Here is a 17966-nt window from a genome sequence, read left to right as displayed (position 1 = left end):
AAACACCTCCTGTCGCACATGGCTAAATAACTCTGGGGAAATGGAGACCCAATTACATAGGATTAGAGAGCAAGCACATTGGCTGCAACAGATTTTATCTAACAATCCACTGTCTTTTGATTTGTTCAGCTGGTTACCTTCAGGTCTGGGCTCCTGGTTTGGAACCATCCTGCAGACTGGGCTTATAGTATTGCTCTTAATCTTATCCTATATACTTGTTGTGAACTTCTATACCTATTACCTGTCAAACCTCTGAAAAAAAATGACGTGCCCAATAAGGTGATGCTGGCTCAGCACTTTGAGATGACCTCCAATGCCTGCCACCTTGGAGAAATATAGACTTTATGATGCCGGCCCTGATATCTGTTCCCCCGCGTTGAACCCAGCATATATGGGGTTAAAACCAAAAAGCACTCCTTCCCCCTTCCCTGCTTCTCTAAGTTACATTCACAGGTAGATAATTGGTTGTTTTATCCTTTGTGTCCCTGAATTCCACAAGACAGGTGGAGGTAATAAATTGTTAAAAGCCCAGGTGGCTACAAACTGAAACTGGCTAATTACCAGTTCTTGTGGTTTGTTACAGGGAGACTGAGATCTCGAAATTATCAAGAAGCTGAAGCTCCCCAACTCCCGGTTCCTGGGGCTGAATCCACCCTTCATCACAGGGACAGACAAACAGAGGACACCTGCAGCTTCCCTGACTCAGCTGAACGCAGGCCGATGCGGGGACGCCGAACTGCAAAGCCGCAGCCCCCCTCCCCCACCTAAAACCTTGTCAACTTTGTAATCGCTAATTGGTGGCAGTTGCGGTCCACTCCCCAAGGCCAAATTTTGGGTGACGAGAGAAGATTGGTTGATGGAGCCCTACACCTCCTGCTGTAGATAGAGACAACAGCCAGCTTGGCCCAGAAGACTGGGATCCCTGCTCCAACAAATAATCAGTCACCAAGGGTACATTCTTTCCCACAGACTTTCCTTTAAAAACCCCAACTCCTAATGCCTCAGGAGGACTGTGGATTTTGGGGCATGAGTCCGTCCGCCGCAGCCTCATTTTGCTGGCAAAGTTAAACCATTTTTCTTTTCCTTGATCCCTGGTCATTGTGTTCATTGATTTGGCTACAGTGACAGGGTCCCAGGTTTTTCCGGCTACATTTAGGTGGGAAATGCCTGAGAATTCTCCCTCTTAATCTTTCTTGTTACTCACATGTGGCCTAAATGGTTTCCAACTGCCATGCCCTTTCCCTCCAACAAGGGACACGGCAACCAGCAGAGGTCCTTCCTGGCACCGAGGGACAAGAGCACAGCGTGCAGAGAACCTGACTGTTGATCAGTGATGTGTTTGCAGAAAGATCTTGATCGAAAGGGGAAATGTGAAATGAATAAGGGAAACCTTCACTGACTTGGATCAGGAAGGCCTGTAGGGAGAGCTCTCATGTCCTATCACACATCGTCAATCACTCCAAACAGGAAGAGATGGCCGCTTGCTGACAGGAAGTACAACTTTACTCTAAAGGAAGATTTCTCTCCCCACCCAGCCACGGACCAGCCAAAGAGAAACACCGCAGCTCAGCCAATGAGAAGCTGTTGCCACCCTGAACTGTTACTTTCTCCCAATGAACTTTCATTTAGAATAGTCCCTCCCTCCCCCTTTTTCTTTATAAAACAGCTCCCCTCCTTTGTTTTCTGGATTTGCCTTTGGTTCACCATAGCATGCAAATCCTGAGTTGCAATTCTTTCCGACATTCCCAAATATACTCATTTTGAGGGTAAAATAATAGGCACCTTTGCTTTTTAAGTTGACAAGCAGCACCTCAATAGCACACCAGGTGAGCCCATCCTCCCCACTGCCAGCACCCTCCTGTCTCCTACTTCTCAGGCCACCTGCCCTCTCCCCAGCTTGGTGGGGCCTTGTCTGGCCTCCTTGACCCCCTGCCACCATCCCAGCAAAGGATTTGGGTACTTTTCACCAGGGTGCTCCATAAAATATTTCCTCCACCTCTGGGACGTCAAGCTCTTCAGAGCTCCTCCCTCTTTCTCTCTGGGCTGGAAATGTGACCAGGTAGGTCCTCCAGATCCAAAAAGGCTCTCCCAGCAGCATCACCATCTCCCAGAATTGGGGAGAAGTGAAGAAGCCCAGGCCACCGCAGACCTACTGAATCAGAGTCTGCATCTTGACAAGCTTCTCAGGCAATTTGAATGCACGATGAAGTCTGAGAATTTTCTGAGCACTGCTTATGTGCCTAGCCCAGGCTAGGGGCTAGAATACACAGAGGCAATATGAATTTAATATGATAGAACTTTGTCCAGCAGCATCTAACCAGTTGTAACTGGGAAAAAAATGAAAGAAAAGAAGGAATGAAGAAAGGAAGGGGGGGAGAGGAAGAGAGGGAGGGAGGGAAGGAAGAAAAGAGAGGGTGGGAGGGAGAAGAAGGACGGGAGGACTGGAGGGAGGAGAAGGTAGGGAGGGTGAGAAGGGAAGGGAGGGAGAGGGGAAGGAAGGGAGGGAGAGAGGAAGGAAGGGAGAGAGAGGGAGGGAGGGAGAGGAAAGGGAGGTAGAGGGAGAGAGGGAGAGGAGGGAAGGAGGGATGGAAAGGGAGAGGTAGGAAGGGAGGAAGAGAGAGACGGAGAGAGGGATAGGGAGGGAGATGAAGGGAGGGAGGGATGGAGAGGGAGAGATAGGCAGGGAGAGAGGGAGAGGGAGGAACAGAGGGAGAGGGAGGGAGGTAGAGGGAGGGAGAGGAGAGGGAGGGAGATGGAGACAGGGAGAGGGGAAGGGAGAGGGAGGCAGGGAGAGAAGGGGACAGAGGGAGAGGGAGGGAGGGGAGGGAGGCAGGAGAGAAGTGAAGGGAGGGAGAGGGAGGCAGGGAGGGAAGGGAGAGGGAGGCACGGAGGGAGGGTGAGGGAGAGGGAGGCAGTGGGGAGGGGAGGGAGAGGGAGGCAGGGAGGGAGGGAGAGGGAGTGGGAGGCAAGGAGGGTGGGAGAAGGAGAAGGAGGCAGGGAGGGCTGGGGAGGGAGAAGGAGGTGGAGAGGGTGGCAGAGAGGGAGGGAGGGTGGCACAGAGGGAGGGGGAGGGTGAGGAAGAGGGGGAGGGAGATGGAGGCAGAGGGAGGGCTGCAGGGAGGGCATGGGAGGGAGGGAGTGAGGGGGAGGAAGAGGGAGGCAGGGAGGGAGGGTGAGGGATAGGCAGGGAGAGGGAGGGAGAGGGAGGGAGGTAGGGAGGGAGGGGAGGGAGCCAGGGGCAGGAAGGGACAGGGAGGGAGTAGGGGCCAGGGAAGGAGGGGAGGGAAAGGGAGGAAGGGTGGGAGAGGGTGGCAGGGAGGGAGGGGAGAGGGGGCAGGGAGGGAGAGGGAGGGAGAGGGACTTAAGGAGGGAGAGAGAGGGAGAGGGAGGCCTGGAGGCAGAGGGAGGGAGTGGGAGGCTGGTAGGGTTGGGGAGGCAGAGGGAGGGAGGGAGGGAGGTGGAGGGAAAGGGATACAGGGAGGCTGGTGGAGGGGACAGAGGAAGGGTGGGAGAGGGTGGCAGGGAGGGAGGGGGAGACAGGGATGAGGGGAAGGGAGAGGGAATCAGGGAGGGAGAAGGAGGCAGGGAGGGAGGGGGAGGGAGAGGGAGGCAGGGAGGGAGAGGAAGGGCAAGGGAGGCAGGGAGGCAGAGAGAGGGAATGGGAGGCTGGGAGGGTGGAGGAGGGAGAGGGAGGCAGGGAGAGAGGTGGAGGGAGGGGAGGCAGGGAGAGAGGGGAGGGAGGGAGGGGGAGGCAGGGTGGTGGGGAGGGTGAGGAAGGCAGGGAGAGAGGGGGAAGTAAGAGTGAGTCAGGGAGAGACAGGGTGGGAAAGGGAGGTAGAGAGAGAGTGGGTGGGAAAGGGAGGCAGAGGGAGGGCAAGGGAGAGTCAGTGAGGGGCAGGGAGAGGGAGGCTGGGAGGGAGGGAGGGGAGAGCAGGGAGAGAGGTGGCAGGAGAGGGAGGCAGGGAAGGAGGGGAGAGGGCCACAGGGAGGGACAGTGAGGGAGAGGGTGGCAGGGAGGGAATGGGAGGGAGAGGGTGGCAGAGGGAGGGCTGCAGGCAGAGCAAGGGCTGGAGGTAGTGAGGGGAGGAAGAAGGAGGCAGGGAGGGATGGGGAGGGTGACTGGGGCACGGAGGGAGGGGAGGGAGAGGGAGGCAGGTTGGCAAGGGGAGGAAAAGGGAGGCAGGGAGGGATGGGGAGGGTGACTGGGGCACGGAGGGAGGGGGAGGGAGAGGGAGGCAGGGAGGCAGGGAGGGAGAGGGAGGCAGAGGGAGGCAGTGGGAGGGAGAGTGAGGGTGAGCGAGGCAGACAGAGGGAAAGGCAGGGAGAGGGAGGGAGAGGGAGGGAGTTGGAGGCCTGGAGGGTGGGGAGGGAGAGGGAGGCAATGGGAGGGAGAGTGAGGGTGAGGGAGGCAGACAGAGGGAAAGGCAGGGAGAGGGAGGCAGTTGGAGGCCTGGAGGGTGGGGAGGTTGAGGGAGGCAGGGAAGGAGGGAGAGGGAGAGGGAGGCAGGGAGAGAGTGGGAAGTGAGAGTGAGGCAGGGAGAGACTAGGCAGGAAAGGGAGGCAGGGAGGTAGTGGGTGGCAGAGGGAGGGTAAGGGAGGGAGTCAGTGAGCGGGAGTGAGAGGGAGGCTGGGAGGCAGGGGAGGGAGAGGGAGGTAGGGAGTGAGGGGGAGGGAGAGAGAGGCAGGGAGGGAGAGGGAGGGAGTGGAGAGGGAGGCAGGGAGGGAGAGGGAGGAAGTGGGAGGGAGATGGAGGCAGGGGAGGGAGGGAGAGGGAGGGAGAGGGAGGTCTGGAGGGAGGAGGAGGGAGAGAAGGGGAGGCAGGCTGGGAGGGGTGAGGGAGGGAGAGAGGGGGAGCTGCCATTCTCCCTGGAGAGAGGGATAAGCAAGGTAAGTGAGGAAAGGTGAGGCAGGTGATGGTGGCAAGTGTCCAGGAGAAACCCGGCAGAGAAGAGCGACAAGGAATGCAGGCGGGGGCAGTGATTGAAGTGGACATACGGGGGGCTCAGTGAGAAGGTGGCAGTGAATGCACTCCTGAAGGAAGTGAAGGAGGGAGCCAAGGGGAAGTCTAGGGGGAGAGCATTCTGGGCAGAGGGGACAGCCTTGCCCAGACGCTGAGGGGAGTGTGCCTGGCCTGTCCAAGGAACACAGGCGGCCAGAGTGGCAGGGATGGAGCAAGCACAGAGGGGACAGCTGTTTTTTGCATCTCTCCAAACTCTCTGAGAATGAGCACTGCCTCTGCACTGACTTCTGCACCCCCAGCCTAGCACAGTGCCTGACACATCGTAGGTGTGGCCTCCTCCCACCCAGCCACCAGGCTGGGCTTCAGATGACCCCATTTTGCAGCTCCCCAGATGAAGGTCGGGTTACTTAAAACCACGTTTCCTAAAATTGCCAAATTAAGCTACTGTATCCAGGCTTCCCCCATGCCCAGTGTGGGGAACGTGGACCTGAGGACGGCACGCGTGCCTGCTCCGTGTGCTCCAGGTCCACGTCTGCACCTGGCGAGAGAGGGTCCTTCGGCAGGATGGACCTTCCGAGCCTCCTCCTCCTCCCATGCCTGGCCTCTTGGGAAATACTTTCAGCCACTCAACCAACACCCCCACCCCCATGAGGCTCAGGCTGGGTTCTGGCCTGGATGTCAAGGGCCCCAGAGATGGAGGGACCAGCTGCAGGCCGATCTCCCTGAACTGGCTCTCCACTTGGGCAAGGTGTGGAGGGTATGCGGGCCAGAGCTGGGGGCAGGTCCTGCAGCCCTCAGCCCCACCAGCCCTAACTGGGAAGCGCTGGGGCCCACTCTGGGCTTTCCCTGGCTCCTCCGCCTGGGCAAGGTCTCTGCTAAGTGTCCTCTGTCCTCTGCACCAAGAGTGAGGCCTTGCCCGGGGTCTTGAGGGAGGCTGTGGGCAAACCAGCCCCTCTGCCCGTGTTGTAGGGAATGGAGCCCCCAGTTATAAAAGTCATAAAAACCAGAAACTGGGCAATCTCTGGCTTAACCCCTTCCCATCATCTCAACAAAACTGAATAGTCCTCCCCATGGCCCACAAGGCCCTACCCATTGGGTCCACACTGGCCTTCTGTCTCGTCCTCCAACAGTCTAAGCTCGTTCCCATCTCAGGGCCCTTGCTGGGCCTCCCCAACGCCTTGAATACTCTTCCCCCATTCTATCATTCTTCAGGATTGTTACTGATAGGTATCAAAAGTCACTTCCTCCTAGAGGCCTTCCCTGACCACCCCTCCTGTTTAAATTACCCCCTGCCAGCAGCTCAAAGCTTCCAGTTGTTTTCCTTCCCCCCACTTCTTGGCTGTTGTAAGATAGATAGGTCACTGTTTTCCAATGCCTGCTTCCCTCACTGCAATGTAAGTCCCAGGAGGAGGACTCCATCGGTTTCCCTCACCCCTGAATCCCCAACGCCCAGAATACAGCTGGCACTTAATAAGTGTTTGTGAATAAAAAGCAAACCCAGAGCTCACCCCTCTGATGTCAAATTCCAGCTGAGACTTTGCCTAAACCCCCAACTGCTCCCCGTCCTGCACTCTCTCAGCATCTCCCTCCGACTCCGGCTTCACACACTGGGAGAGCAGCCCAGGCCCTGGAGGTGGGGTGGCGGGTGTGGGAACAGTGCAGTGGAGACACAGCAGCACATCAATAAGCCTCCTGTGGTAAGGCACTTACGAGACAGCACTCACATTGTGCTGGCATCGTGCCAAGCCCCACACCTCACAGGGGCCCCAGGGAAGAGAGATCGCTCCCATTCCACAGATGAGGCCGCTGAGGCTCACAAAGGCGACACATTCGACCAGGTGTGTCTGCCCCCCGCCCTCCAGCTGGGGCTGGGGTCCAGATGTCCTATCTGCACCTGGCCCAGACTTGGAGCTTGGTGTCCCCAAGCCCCTCACCCCTGGGGGGCTCAGTCTTCCTGGCCCCCACCTTAGTCCCCAGCTCCTGTAGCTGACCCCAGGACATTGGGCTCGCACTCCTCCTGGCTTGAGTCCCTGGCTTGATGCACCCCCACCCAGGCCGACTTCACTCACCTGCCCGGCTCAGCGCCCCTGCCCAGCCTGGCCTGCCAATGCCCTGGGTCTGTCCACTCGGCTGTGCTTGCCTGGCCTGGTTCCCCCACAAATGCACAGCCCTTCCCTCAAACCAGACCAGGCCTCTCAGCTCAGGGAGGCCTCCTGTTTGCATGTCACCTCCAAGGGAGGTGATACACCCAATGCTGAAGGTCACAGGGTACCCCCTATCTAGCTAAAATCCTGGTACCACAGGATGAATCCATATAGTTTACAAATCTTTCAGTTGTCTTGTGACAGTACAATTGTGCTGCCTTGTTTTGTATGTGTGTGTGTTTAGAGTTGATGTGTTATCTGTAAACATTTCAAAACTATCTTCTTTTTTTGGTAACCCTATTTCAGCCTTTCTTCACTCGTCAGTATACTCTGGAGCAGAGTGAGCGAGTGAACACACCAGTGTAATGGTGGGGACAGCTGTTGATGGCAGCACGCATTGTTTTGAAACAAGCTAAGTGCCCTTTAACAGTGGCCTGGTTAAATAAATTGTGATACTTCCACACTATGGATTACTATTCTGCTCAAAACACTAAAAGTGCAAGAGAACTCTTGCTGTCTTGATAAGGAATAGTCTCCACAATGTGAGGGTTACTGGAAAAGAGCAAGGTGCCAGAGTGTTGTCACTGTATGGCCGTCTGTGTGAGAAAAGGACAAATTGCATCTCCCCGTATCTGCTTGTATGTGCACAGAGCAGGCCTGGAGGGATATAAGAGACACTAGTGATGCTGGCCACCTCTGAGGAGGGGACAGTGGGTGTCTGGGGACAGGGTAGGGGTGGGTAGGCCCTTCACAAAGGGCCAAAAGTGAACACACTTTTGAATTTTGAACCATGGGAATACTTCACCTATTCAAACACAAATTAAATTAAAAGCTGAAGGTGACTGAGAGCCCCCAGATGACAGTGGATGCTATTGCCCATTCGCCCACCTCAGCCCAGGTGGCCTCCAGCTGTGCCTTGGCAGCCTCCGTCCCTGCCAGCCGTGGGAGCACCTGGCAGCCTGCTGTGGCTCCAGAGGGGGGCGATGTCTCACACAAGGGCCTGGGGCCAGCTGGCACCTCCTCTGGGCTCCGCCCGGCAGCCATGGCTGCAGGAAAGCTGAGACAAGCCCCCTCCACTGTGATAGCTTCCTCAAGGCCTGTTGGGGGTGAATTGTGTCCCCCCTAAATTAATGTTTTTGAATATTTGAAATCCTAACTCCCAGCACCTCAGAATGTAACCTTGTTTGAAAATAGGGTCATTGCAGACATAATCAAGATGAGGTCATGCTGGAGTAGTGTGGGCGCTGTGAAAATTAATAAACAGAAACCTCATTTAAAATGGAGTTGGGAGACCAGAAAGGGGATGTGACCTCAATAGGTTTCCAGTCTGTGCACTTTCCCTCTGAAGTGGGACACAACACCCAGGAAAGGTCCTTCCTGGCATGGAGGGACACAAGGCTGACGAAATTGGAAAAACCTGACTTTTTTGTGTGTGTGTGAGGAGATCAGCACTGTGCTAACATCTGCCAATCCTCCTCTGTTTTTCTGCTGAGGAAGACTGGCCCTGGGCTAACATCCGTGCCCATCTTCCTCCACTTTATATGGGACGCCTCCACAGCACAGCTTGCCAAGCGGTGCGTCGGTGAGCGCCCGGGATCCAAACTGGCGAACCCCGGGCCGCCGCAGCAGAGCGCATGCACTTAACCGCTTGCGCCACCAGGCTGGCCCCGGAAAAACCTGACTCTTAATCAACGATGCTTTCAGAGAAAGATCTCAATCAAAAGGGGAAAATGTGGAAATTAATCAACAGAAACCTCACTAAAACACAGTCAGGGGGCTGGCCCGGTGGCGTAGTGGTTAAGTTCATGTGCTCTGCTTTGGCAGCCTGGGTTCACAGGTTCAGATCCTGGATGTGGACCTACACACCACTTGTCAAGCCGTGCTGTGGCAGGCGTCCCACATAAAGTGGAGGAAAATGGGCACGGATGTTAGCCCAGGGCCAGTCTTCCTCAGCAAAAAGAAGAGGATTGGCAACAGACGTTAGCTCAGGGCTAATCTTCCTCGCCAAAACAAAATAAAACAAAACAAAAAATGCAATCAGGAGGCCAGAGGGGTGAAGCTCTCATACCTTATGAAGATGGCAGAGCCCAACAGGAAGAAGAAAGACTTCCTTTTCTTGATCAGCAAGAAGCTCAGCCAATGAGAGACTGTCACAGCTCAGCCAATGAAGAACCACTACATCTGGGACCCCCAGTCTCCTCCCATACACTCTCTGTTTACAATAGCCCTCCCAGCGTCCTTTTTCCCTCTATGACAGAGTTTCTCCTCCCCGTGTTGAATGGGACTTGCACATGGCTGGCCAGGATTGCAGACCACGAACTGCAATTTTTTGTTGCTCCTGAATAAACCCATTTTTGCTGGAGAAGTAACTGGCCGTCTATTTGTTTAAGGTCAACAGCACCTAATCCAATATGACTCCTGTCCTTAATACAAAGGGGAAATTTGGAACCGACACACACACACACACACACACACACACCACACCACACACACACAGGCAGACCACCATGTGAGGATGAAGGCAGAGATTGCGGCGATGCTTCTACAAGCCAAGGAACAGCAAAGATGACCAGCAAACCACCAGAAGCTAGGAGGGAGGCTGGAACATACTCTCCCTCATGGCCCTCAGAAGGAACCAACCCTGCCAGCGACACTTTGATCTTGGACTTCCAGCCCCCAGAACTGAGACAATAAATCTCTGTTACTTAAGCCACCAGTCTGAAGTGGCACTTTGTTACAGCAGCGCCAGGAAACTAACACGCAGAGTTCCTAGGGAACCTCATGGCCTGATTTAGAACCACCTTAACCCTTAGCCCTCACTGTCCCAGGCTCCCAAGGCTGTCTCTGATCTCTGAGAGCGCACCCCAGCCGGGTACTGACTGTGGTACGTCACGTCCTTGGAGACCACAGTAGACCATATCTTGGACACCTGGGCAGAGGAACAACGGCTTGCTGCAAAACTTGACCTCGGCTAAAGGAGATTCCAGCCAGGGGAGCAACACAGTGCTTGAGCCAGATGGTCCCCAGGCCCACAGCCCCCCTCGCCCGCCCTGGGGTGGCTGAGAACAGCAGGCATTTAGGGGGCTCACCATGTGGCCAACACCTGCAGCTCCCTGCCGCTTCCCCCTCCATCCTCTCTCCCCTCCTTGACTTGGTTCCAGCTGCCCCGCCCAATCTTCCTGTTCCTAGAACACCCAACCTTGGTCTGCCTCAGCGCCTTATGCATTTGCTGCCCCCTCAGCCAAAAAATGTTCTTCCCTACCCAGCTGGGGATGGGAGAGTCCTCCCCCTTCAGATCTGAGCTTTCACCCTTTCTGAGATGTCACCCTTTCAGAGAAGCCTTCCCTCACCACCCCATCCAAAGTGGGTTCTTTCTTCCCACTCCCAGATGATCTCACTTCATTTTCTTCTCTGCAGTTACCCACTATCTGATTTATCACTTTTTTTTTTTGAAGGAGATCAGCCCTGAGCTAACATCTGTGCTAATCCTCCTCTTTTTGCTGAGGAAAACCAGCTCTGAGCTAACATCTATCGTCAATCCTCATTTTTTTTTTTCTCTCCAAAGCCCCAGTAGATAGTTGCATGTCATAGTTGCACATCCTTCTAGTTGCTGGACGTGGGACGCGGCCTCAGCATGGTGGGACAAGCGGTGCGTTGGTGCGCGCAGGGATCCTAACCCAGGCCACCAGTAGCGGAGCACGGGCACTTAACCGCCAAGCCACTCGCCGGCCCAGATTTACCACTTTAAAATATTGGTTTATTGCTTATTTCTCCCTAGAATGTAAGCTCCAGGAGAACAGGGGTCTTTTCTGATTTGTAGCGGATGCGCTCATCAAAGCGCCTGGCATGTCCTTAACTACTCATGGAATGAGTTTTCATTTTGCAGAGGAGGAACCAAAGTAGAGATTCAGCGGAGCGTCCAACGTCACACAGCCAGGAGGCGCCATAGCTGGGATTCCAGCCTTGACATTCCATTCCTTGACTCCAAAGCTTGCGCCCTTCCGGCCACATTCCTGCTACAGCCCACGGAGAGGAGTCCGGCTGTCCGGGAGGCCTAGGTTAGCAGGGCCCGCCTCGTAACACCGCCAGCCCGGGAGACGCGCCCTCGGGCCACATAACAAGGGTGCACAGGGGATAGAGGGGTGGGGGATGGCTAGATGGCTCGCTAGGTGACAAAGCAGGTACAGAAACGAGTAAAGATAAGGCAGGGAACCTTGCAAAGGGCTAATTTAATACATTAATGTACCCACCGGCCGCGCGCCTGGGCTCGCTCAGAAGCTTCCGCGCCGCGGTTCCCAGCTCCATTCGCCGCGGGGCCCTCCGTTTACGTCGCCATGGCAACCACTCTCCCGGCGACAACGGGGGTGACGTCACAAAGGCCGCGGAGGCTGGCGGCGTGGGGGTGGGGCTTCAGGGCCGCAGCGCGGGCGCCGCCCGGACAGCGGCCGGCCCAGGATGGGGCCCGGTGGACAGGAGTCTCCTTCCTCCCTCCTTCGTTATTCCGCACTCCTCCCGCTCTTCTTTCATTCTCCGATTCATTTATTCGACGTGCACCTCGGGATGCATGTGGTGCAGAAATAGACCCGGTCCTTTCTGCGGAGTGCACCTCACTTTCTAGAGGGGGGGGTTCTTAAAGGGTGGTCCCGGGACCAACGGCGTCAGACACGCTGGGAACTCGTTAGGAAAGCGAACATTTGGCCCCACGCCTGAAGCAGAAACTTTGGGGTGAGCCGGCAATCGGGGTTGTAACAAGCCCTCCCCAGGATTCTGATGCCGGCTGTGGCTTGGGAACCCCCGCTCCAGAGGGTGCGTGAGACATAGAGTACAGACCCAGAGTGACAAGTTCTATCAGGAGACAGAGGGGAAGGGATGAGGGGACAAAGAGCTGGGATCCAGTTTAGATGGCCGAGATTCAGCTGTTGTGGCCACGGGGCGCCAGGGTCTGCCCTCTGCCCCTCCCCTCCCGCTCGAGACCCGTGTTCTCCCAAAGGAGCAGGAGACCCTCCTTGAATTCTGACTGTGGTCACCAGATTTTCCCACCCAGCTGGGGGAATTATAGATTGACAGAGGCTGCTTGGAGCTGGCGGCACAGTCAGCACTCTGTCTTTTTAGGGACGCTGAGGGGTCCCTGGGGGACCCAGGAAGAGTCTGCAGGCCAGTAACGTGGCGCCAGTGAGAATCCCAGCAGCTCCTGGCTCTGCCCAGGGCAGGTGTAGTGGGTGGGGAGACAGTTCCACGGAGAGTGGAGGGGCTCCCTGGGGTGGTAGGAGCGGGGACCCTGCATCACCCCTGGAGGACAAAGTCCCAACTGCAGTAACCATACTGGCCTTTGTACAGGGAGGAAGGAAGTTTTACTGTCTTAAGCCATTTATGTGATTTGTGCGTGTGTGGGGGTGGTTAGTATTTGTTACAGCAGCTAGCGTTAAATACTTGGAAGGGACAAGTGGCTCCTGTTTACTCCCGGGATAGAGGCCCCTTGCATTGCCATTCAAAGTCCTAAACGGTCTGGCTCCCGCCAATCTCTGCAGCCTTCCCTCCCTACTGAAGGGAACAGCAGAACAAAGAGCTGTGCAGTGGAGTGAGGATTCAGCAAGCCAGAGAGGTGCTTTCTTCATTAGTGACTGAGGTAGGAAAGCAAAAGGTTGTGAAATGGTTTCTCTCAAACACCGGGAGTTCTAATGAGACTTTTAGGAATCTAGAAAATAGGCGACCCAAAGAGAGAGAAAAGCTACTGAGCATACTACCAATTTGTTGTTATCAGCAGGTGAGTTTATGAACCATCGTGAACTTTCCATTAACCTGTACAGAGTGTTTCCACGTGCCAGGCCCTGTTCTCTGTGCTCCGCACAGATGAGCCCATTTAACGCAGGCCACCCTGTGAAGTTCACATGAGGAGACCGGGTCACCGCGACCCTAAGAACATGCCCAGCAGAGGTGGGGAGCGCCAGAGAGAGGCTGTACGGCCTCTCTTAGCCAGACACACACTGCTCCTCACAGGAATTGTTTTATAATTTTATGCGGTTATGCAAAACAATGGTGCATACACGTGGAAAAAGCCCAAGAAGACCAAAGGTGCCCTTCACAGTGAAGACAGTTCCCAGGTCAAGTTGTGCATTTTTGTCTCTGCTTTGGCTGTCAGTTATTTAGAAGGTTCGAAAGAAAACCATCCAGAAAATGTGGCCTGCTGTGGAACTTTTAACCTTGGCCTAACAAATCTAACTAGAAACACAATTTGCAGATTAAAAGCTAGTTTTAAAAATAAGATGGATTGCTGGAGGGGTGGATAGGTGGATAGCTAGGTGAGAAAGCCAGTATAGTGATGTGTAACTTGTAGAACCTTGGTGCTGGGTACGTGGCTGTTCGCTGCAAAATTCTTTCAATATTTCTGTCTGAAGTCTGAAAATTTTCATAATAAAATGTTTTGGGGAAAAGCCGAAGATCCTCTTAAAGGGGAAATTTGTATTTCTGATTTTGTACTTTCCTCCTCGAAGGTGTATCAGTCAGGGTTCTCAGGAATAGACAACAGAAATCAACTCTAGCCATCTGAGGGGGGAAAAGGACATGGGGGCTCCCCGAATCTGCAGGGGGACGGGGGGCCAGGCTGGGAGATGGTGTGGCCAGGAGCAGATCCCCAAGCTGGCTGCAGGGGGGCCCTGTGGAGCCCCTGTGGCCTTGACTCAGGGTCCCGCTGCATGACTCTGACTGGCAGAACTTGTCCCCTTGTGTCTCACAGGCAGGAGCCGCAGGGGCCCTGCCCCCATCGGGCTGCAGGGGAGCCTTTGAGAGGGCTTCTGCAGGGTGAAGAGGGGACTGCCCCAACCAGGAAGCGGGTGCGGAGGTGCAGCAGTCTGCAGGAGGACGGGTGTGCACGAGAGCGGCTTGTGTCAGTCCTCCAGGGCACCAGGGCTCCGGCTACTCCTGCCACGCTGACTCCACGCCTGTGTTTCTCCTGCTCCGTTTCTGGAGTGACCTTTATGCTGCTGACAAATTCATACTCTTCTCTCAAGATTCAGTTCACGGGTCGTGTCCCTGGGAAGCATTCCTGTAACAGACCCCTGCGTGCTCTGTGGTCACAGTCTGCCTCCTCCAGATCCAGCCCCTGATATTTCCCAGGCCCCTTGCCACTGGGGGCTGGGTAGGTCCCTGGGTGGGAGATTGAGGGCTGGAGACACGGGGGCCAGGGCTCTGTCCTCTCCCTCTGCGTCCTGGGGCTTCTCCACTGGGGCTGCCCTGGGTGGGCCTGCTGTGGGTCCAGCCTCGTCAGGAGCCCTGGCTCCTGCCCCGAGACGCCACCTCCTCCCTCCATCTGCAGCCGCTCTGATGGCCTCACCGTTCCTATTTCGGCATCTAGATCTTTCATCACGTATGTGTTGGGGAAGAGGGAAAAGCCCCCTCTGCCCTTTCCCTTAAGGTTCTTATGGCTCGACAAATAATTAAAAGACAGGTTAGCAGGAGAAAATAATACCAATTTTAATAACATGTATACATGGGAGAAACCCGAGAAACTGAGTTTCTCAACAAAATGGCAGAGATTCTCATCGTAAATACTTCAGCTAAAGACAAAGGAGGACGTTGGGGGTGGGGGTAGTCAGTTATGGGAGATTACCAGAAAAGCACAGTAAACAAGAGTATGCAGATTTAAGGCCTCACTTTCCACATTGATAAGTTTCTAGAGATGAGGTCATCCCCCCTCTTCCCAGTACGGAGAGGGAGATACCTTTACAAATGGAGATTTCCCTTATAAATGTAAATGTTTGTCTGGCAGCTCTTTTCAGGGCCACCTAGAGAATGTGGCCTGGGAGAGACAGAATTTTTGATGAGAGGGGCTTGGTGCCTTTCCTATTGTAACATCTATTTTACATTATACTACAGCCATCATATGGTGGTGGCTCCTTCCTGAAACAGGCCTTCTATGTTAAATTCTTTAGGCAGTTTGGGGGAGGTCAAATGTCCGTCAGAGAAAATAATCAAGGTAAAGAGATATTTCAGGGTGGTCAATTTTGATCTCCTACATGTGTAACCAATTCCCAGTATTAAATCCCCTCTCTTTTAAACTTCTTGAGGGCTTGTGTTTTCAGACTGAAGCCTGACTGTCACCCTTTGGACAGGCAGGACAGTATGGTGGCCAAGAGAATGGGCTGTGGCATCTGCCGGGCTGGGTCCAAATCCCAGTGAGCTCCCTGTGTGACGTTGGACAAGTCCTGAAGTGCTCTGGGCCTCAGTTTCCTCATCTAAAAAGTGGTAAGAATAATCATGACTGGGAGGCATGTTGTGTGGTTAGCACAGAGCCTGCCACCTAGTTGGGCCTCAAATAATGCTTGCCTGCTAGTATTCGAGTGCGGCCTGAGCGGCACGTCTGCCTAAGGGAGGGCCGTCTGCAGGCCTTGTCCCTTGCACACAGGCCTGCAGGGCGTCCTGGGCTGCAGCGGGCTCTGTGAGGAAGCTGAGTGTCGGAGGCAGGAAGCCCAAGGCCATGGGGTGGGCAGAACTGGGATTCAAACGCAGGCAGTCTGACTCCACAGCCCAGGCCATTAACCACCACCCTGTGTCTCTTCCCACTGGCCTGGCGAGAGCGGGGTGCGGCCGGCTGTGGGGGCGAGGCGGTGGGGCCTGGGGCTGGAGACGGACTCTGTCAATTGCTCAGCCAGGCCGTGTCCGTGCGCAGCCCTACCCGTGCTTGTGGGCCTTGGGTGGCCTGACGTCTGGGCCCACGTAACTCAGCTGACTTTAGAACCTCTGTCCCTGGTGTGGTGCCGCTCGTCACAGTCAGCAGACCTAGACGACGTGCAGCACATCCACTGATGCTTCTCGGGCATCTGCAGGCTTCCTGTGGAAGCAGAAACGCTGGAGGATCCCGTCACCTCCCACTCGGCAGGGATGGGCACCTGGCAGAGAGGCCGTCCAGCCCAGGCCTCTCACATCTGGATCTCCTTTTGCTCCTTCCTTCAGGCTCAGAGGTGGCAGGATACGGACAGGGACTAAAACATGTCTGCTCCGCTTTTCGGTGAGTCAGGGCTTTTTTTTGTTTTTAATTGAGGTATAATTAACATACAACAGTATATCAGTTCCATGTGTACAACATAACATTTTGATATTTGTCTTTATTGCAAAATGATCAGCATAGTAAGTCTAGTTAACATCACCACACGTAGTTACAAAATGTTTTTCTCTTGTGATGAGAACTTTTAATACCTACTCTCTTAGGAACTTTCAAATATACAATACAGAGTTATTAACTATAGTCACCATGCTGCACATCACATCCCCAGGACTTATTTATTTTGTAACTGCAAGTTTGAACCTTTTGACCCCCTTCATCCATTTTGCCCACCTCCACCCTCTCTGGCAACCACCAATCTGTTCTCTGTATCCATGAGCTCATTATTATTATTTTTTTTTGGATTCCACATATAAGTGAGATCATATAGTATTTGTCTTTTTCTGTCTGACTTATTTCACTTAGGACAATGCCCTCAAGGTCCATCCATGCTGTTGCAAATGGAAAGATTTCCTTCTTTTTTATGGCTGAATAATATTCATATATGTCTACATAATATATATAGATACCATATTTTCTTTATCCATTCATCCATTGATAGACATTTTAGGTTGTTTCCATGTCTTGCTATTGTGAATAATGCTATAATGAACTTGGGGGTACAGATATCTTTTTGAATTAGTGTTTTTGTTTCCTTCAGATAATACCAGAAGTGGAATTGCTGGATCATATACTGGTTCTATTTTTAATTTTTTCTTATTGCAGTAACATTGGTTTATAACATTATATAAATTTCAGGTATACAGAATTATATTTCGATTTCTTTATAGATTACATCATGTTCACCACCCAAAGACTAATTATAATCCATCACCACACACATGTGCCTAATCGTCCTTTTCGCCCTCCTCCCTCCCCCCTTCCCCTCTGGTAACCACCAATCCAATCTCTGTCTCTAAGTGTTTGTTTGTTGTTGTTTTTATCTTCTATTTATGGATGAGATCATACGGTATTTGACTTTCTCCCTCTGACTTATTTCGCTTAGCATAATACCCTCAATGTCCATCCATGTTGTCACAAATGGCTGGATTTCATCGCTTCTTATGGCTGAGTAGTATTCCATTGTGTATATATACCACATCTTCTTTATCCATTCGTCCCTTGATGGGCATTTAGGTTGCTTCCAAGTCTTGGCTATTGTGAATAACACTGCAATGAACACAGGGGTGCATGTATCTTTACGTGTTCGTGTTTTCATGTTCTTTGGATAAATACCCAGCGGTGGAATGGCTGGATTGTATGGTAGTTCTGTTCTTAATTTTTTGAGGAATCTCCATACTGTTTTCCATAGTGGCTGCAGCAGGTTGCACTCCTACCAGCAGTGTATGAGAGTTTCCTTTTCTCTACATCCTCTCCAACACTTGTTATTTCCTGTCTTATTAATTATAGCCATTCTGACTGGCATGAGGTGATATTTCATTGTAGTTTTGATTTGCATTTCGCTAATTAGTATATTGAACATTTTTTCATATGTCTGTTGGCCATCTCTGTGTCTTCTTTGGAGAAATATCTGTTCAGATCTTTTGCCCATTTTTTAATTGTGTTGTTAGTTTTTTTGTTGTTGAGATGTATGAGTTCTTTATATATTTTGGAGATTAACCCCTTATCAGATATATGGTTTGCAAATATTTTCTCCCAATTTTTAGGTTGTCTTTTTGTTTTGTTGATGGTTTCCTTCGCTGTGCAGAAGCTTTTTAGTTTGATGTAGTCCCATTGGTTTATTTTTTTCTATTGTTTCCCTTGCCCGGTCAGACATGGTGCTTGAAACTATGCTGCTAAGACCGATGTCGAAGAGCATACTGGC

General features: G+C 53.2%; 1 protein-coding gene across 1 annotated transcript in view; it reads right to left on the bottom strand.

Annotated features, from left to right (window-relative positions):
* Positions 1–11455, bottom strand: part of CFAP100 (cilia and flagella associated protein 100) — a 66755-nt gene extending 55300 nt beyond the window's left edge. Inside the window, exon 1 of the mRNA XM_087431601.1 lies at positions 11355–11455. Coding sequence (XP_087287727.1) covers positions 11355–11409 — 55 coding nt within the window. The 5' untranslated portion in view covers positions 11410–11455. The remainder of the gene's footprint in view (positions 1–11354) is intronic.
* Positions 11456–17966: the final 6511 nt, after the last annotated feature.

This window comes from Ceratotherium simum, chromosome 5, assembly GCF_057802395.1.
Source record: "Ceratotherium simum simum isolate JZ-2026a chromosome 5, ASM5780239v1, whole genome shotgun sequence".
Lineage (NCBI taxonomy): Eukaryota > Metazoa > Chordata > Mammalia > Perissodactyla > Rhinocerotidae > Ceratotherium > Ceratotherium simum.
This window is presented reverse-complemented; position numbering and strand designations above follow the sequence as displayed.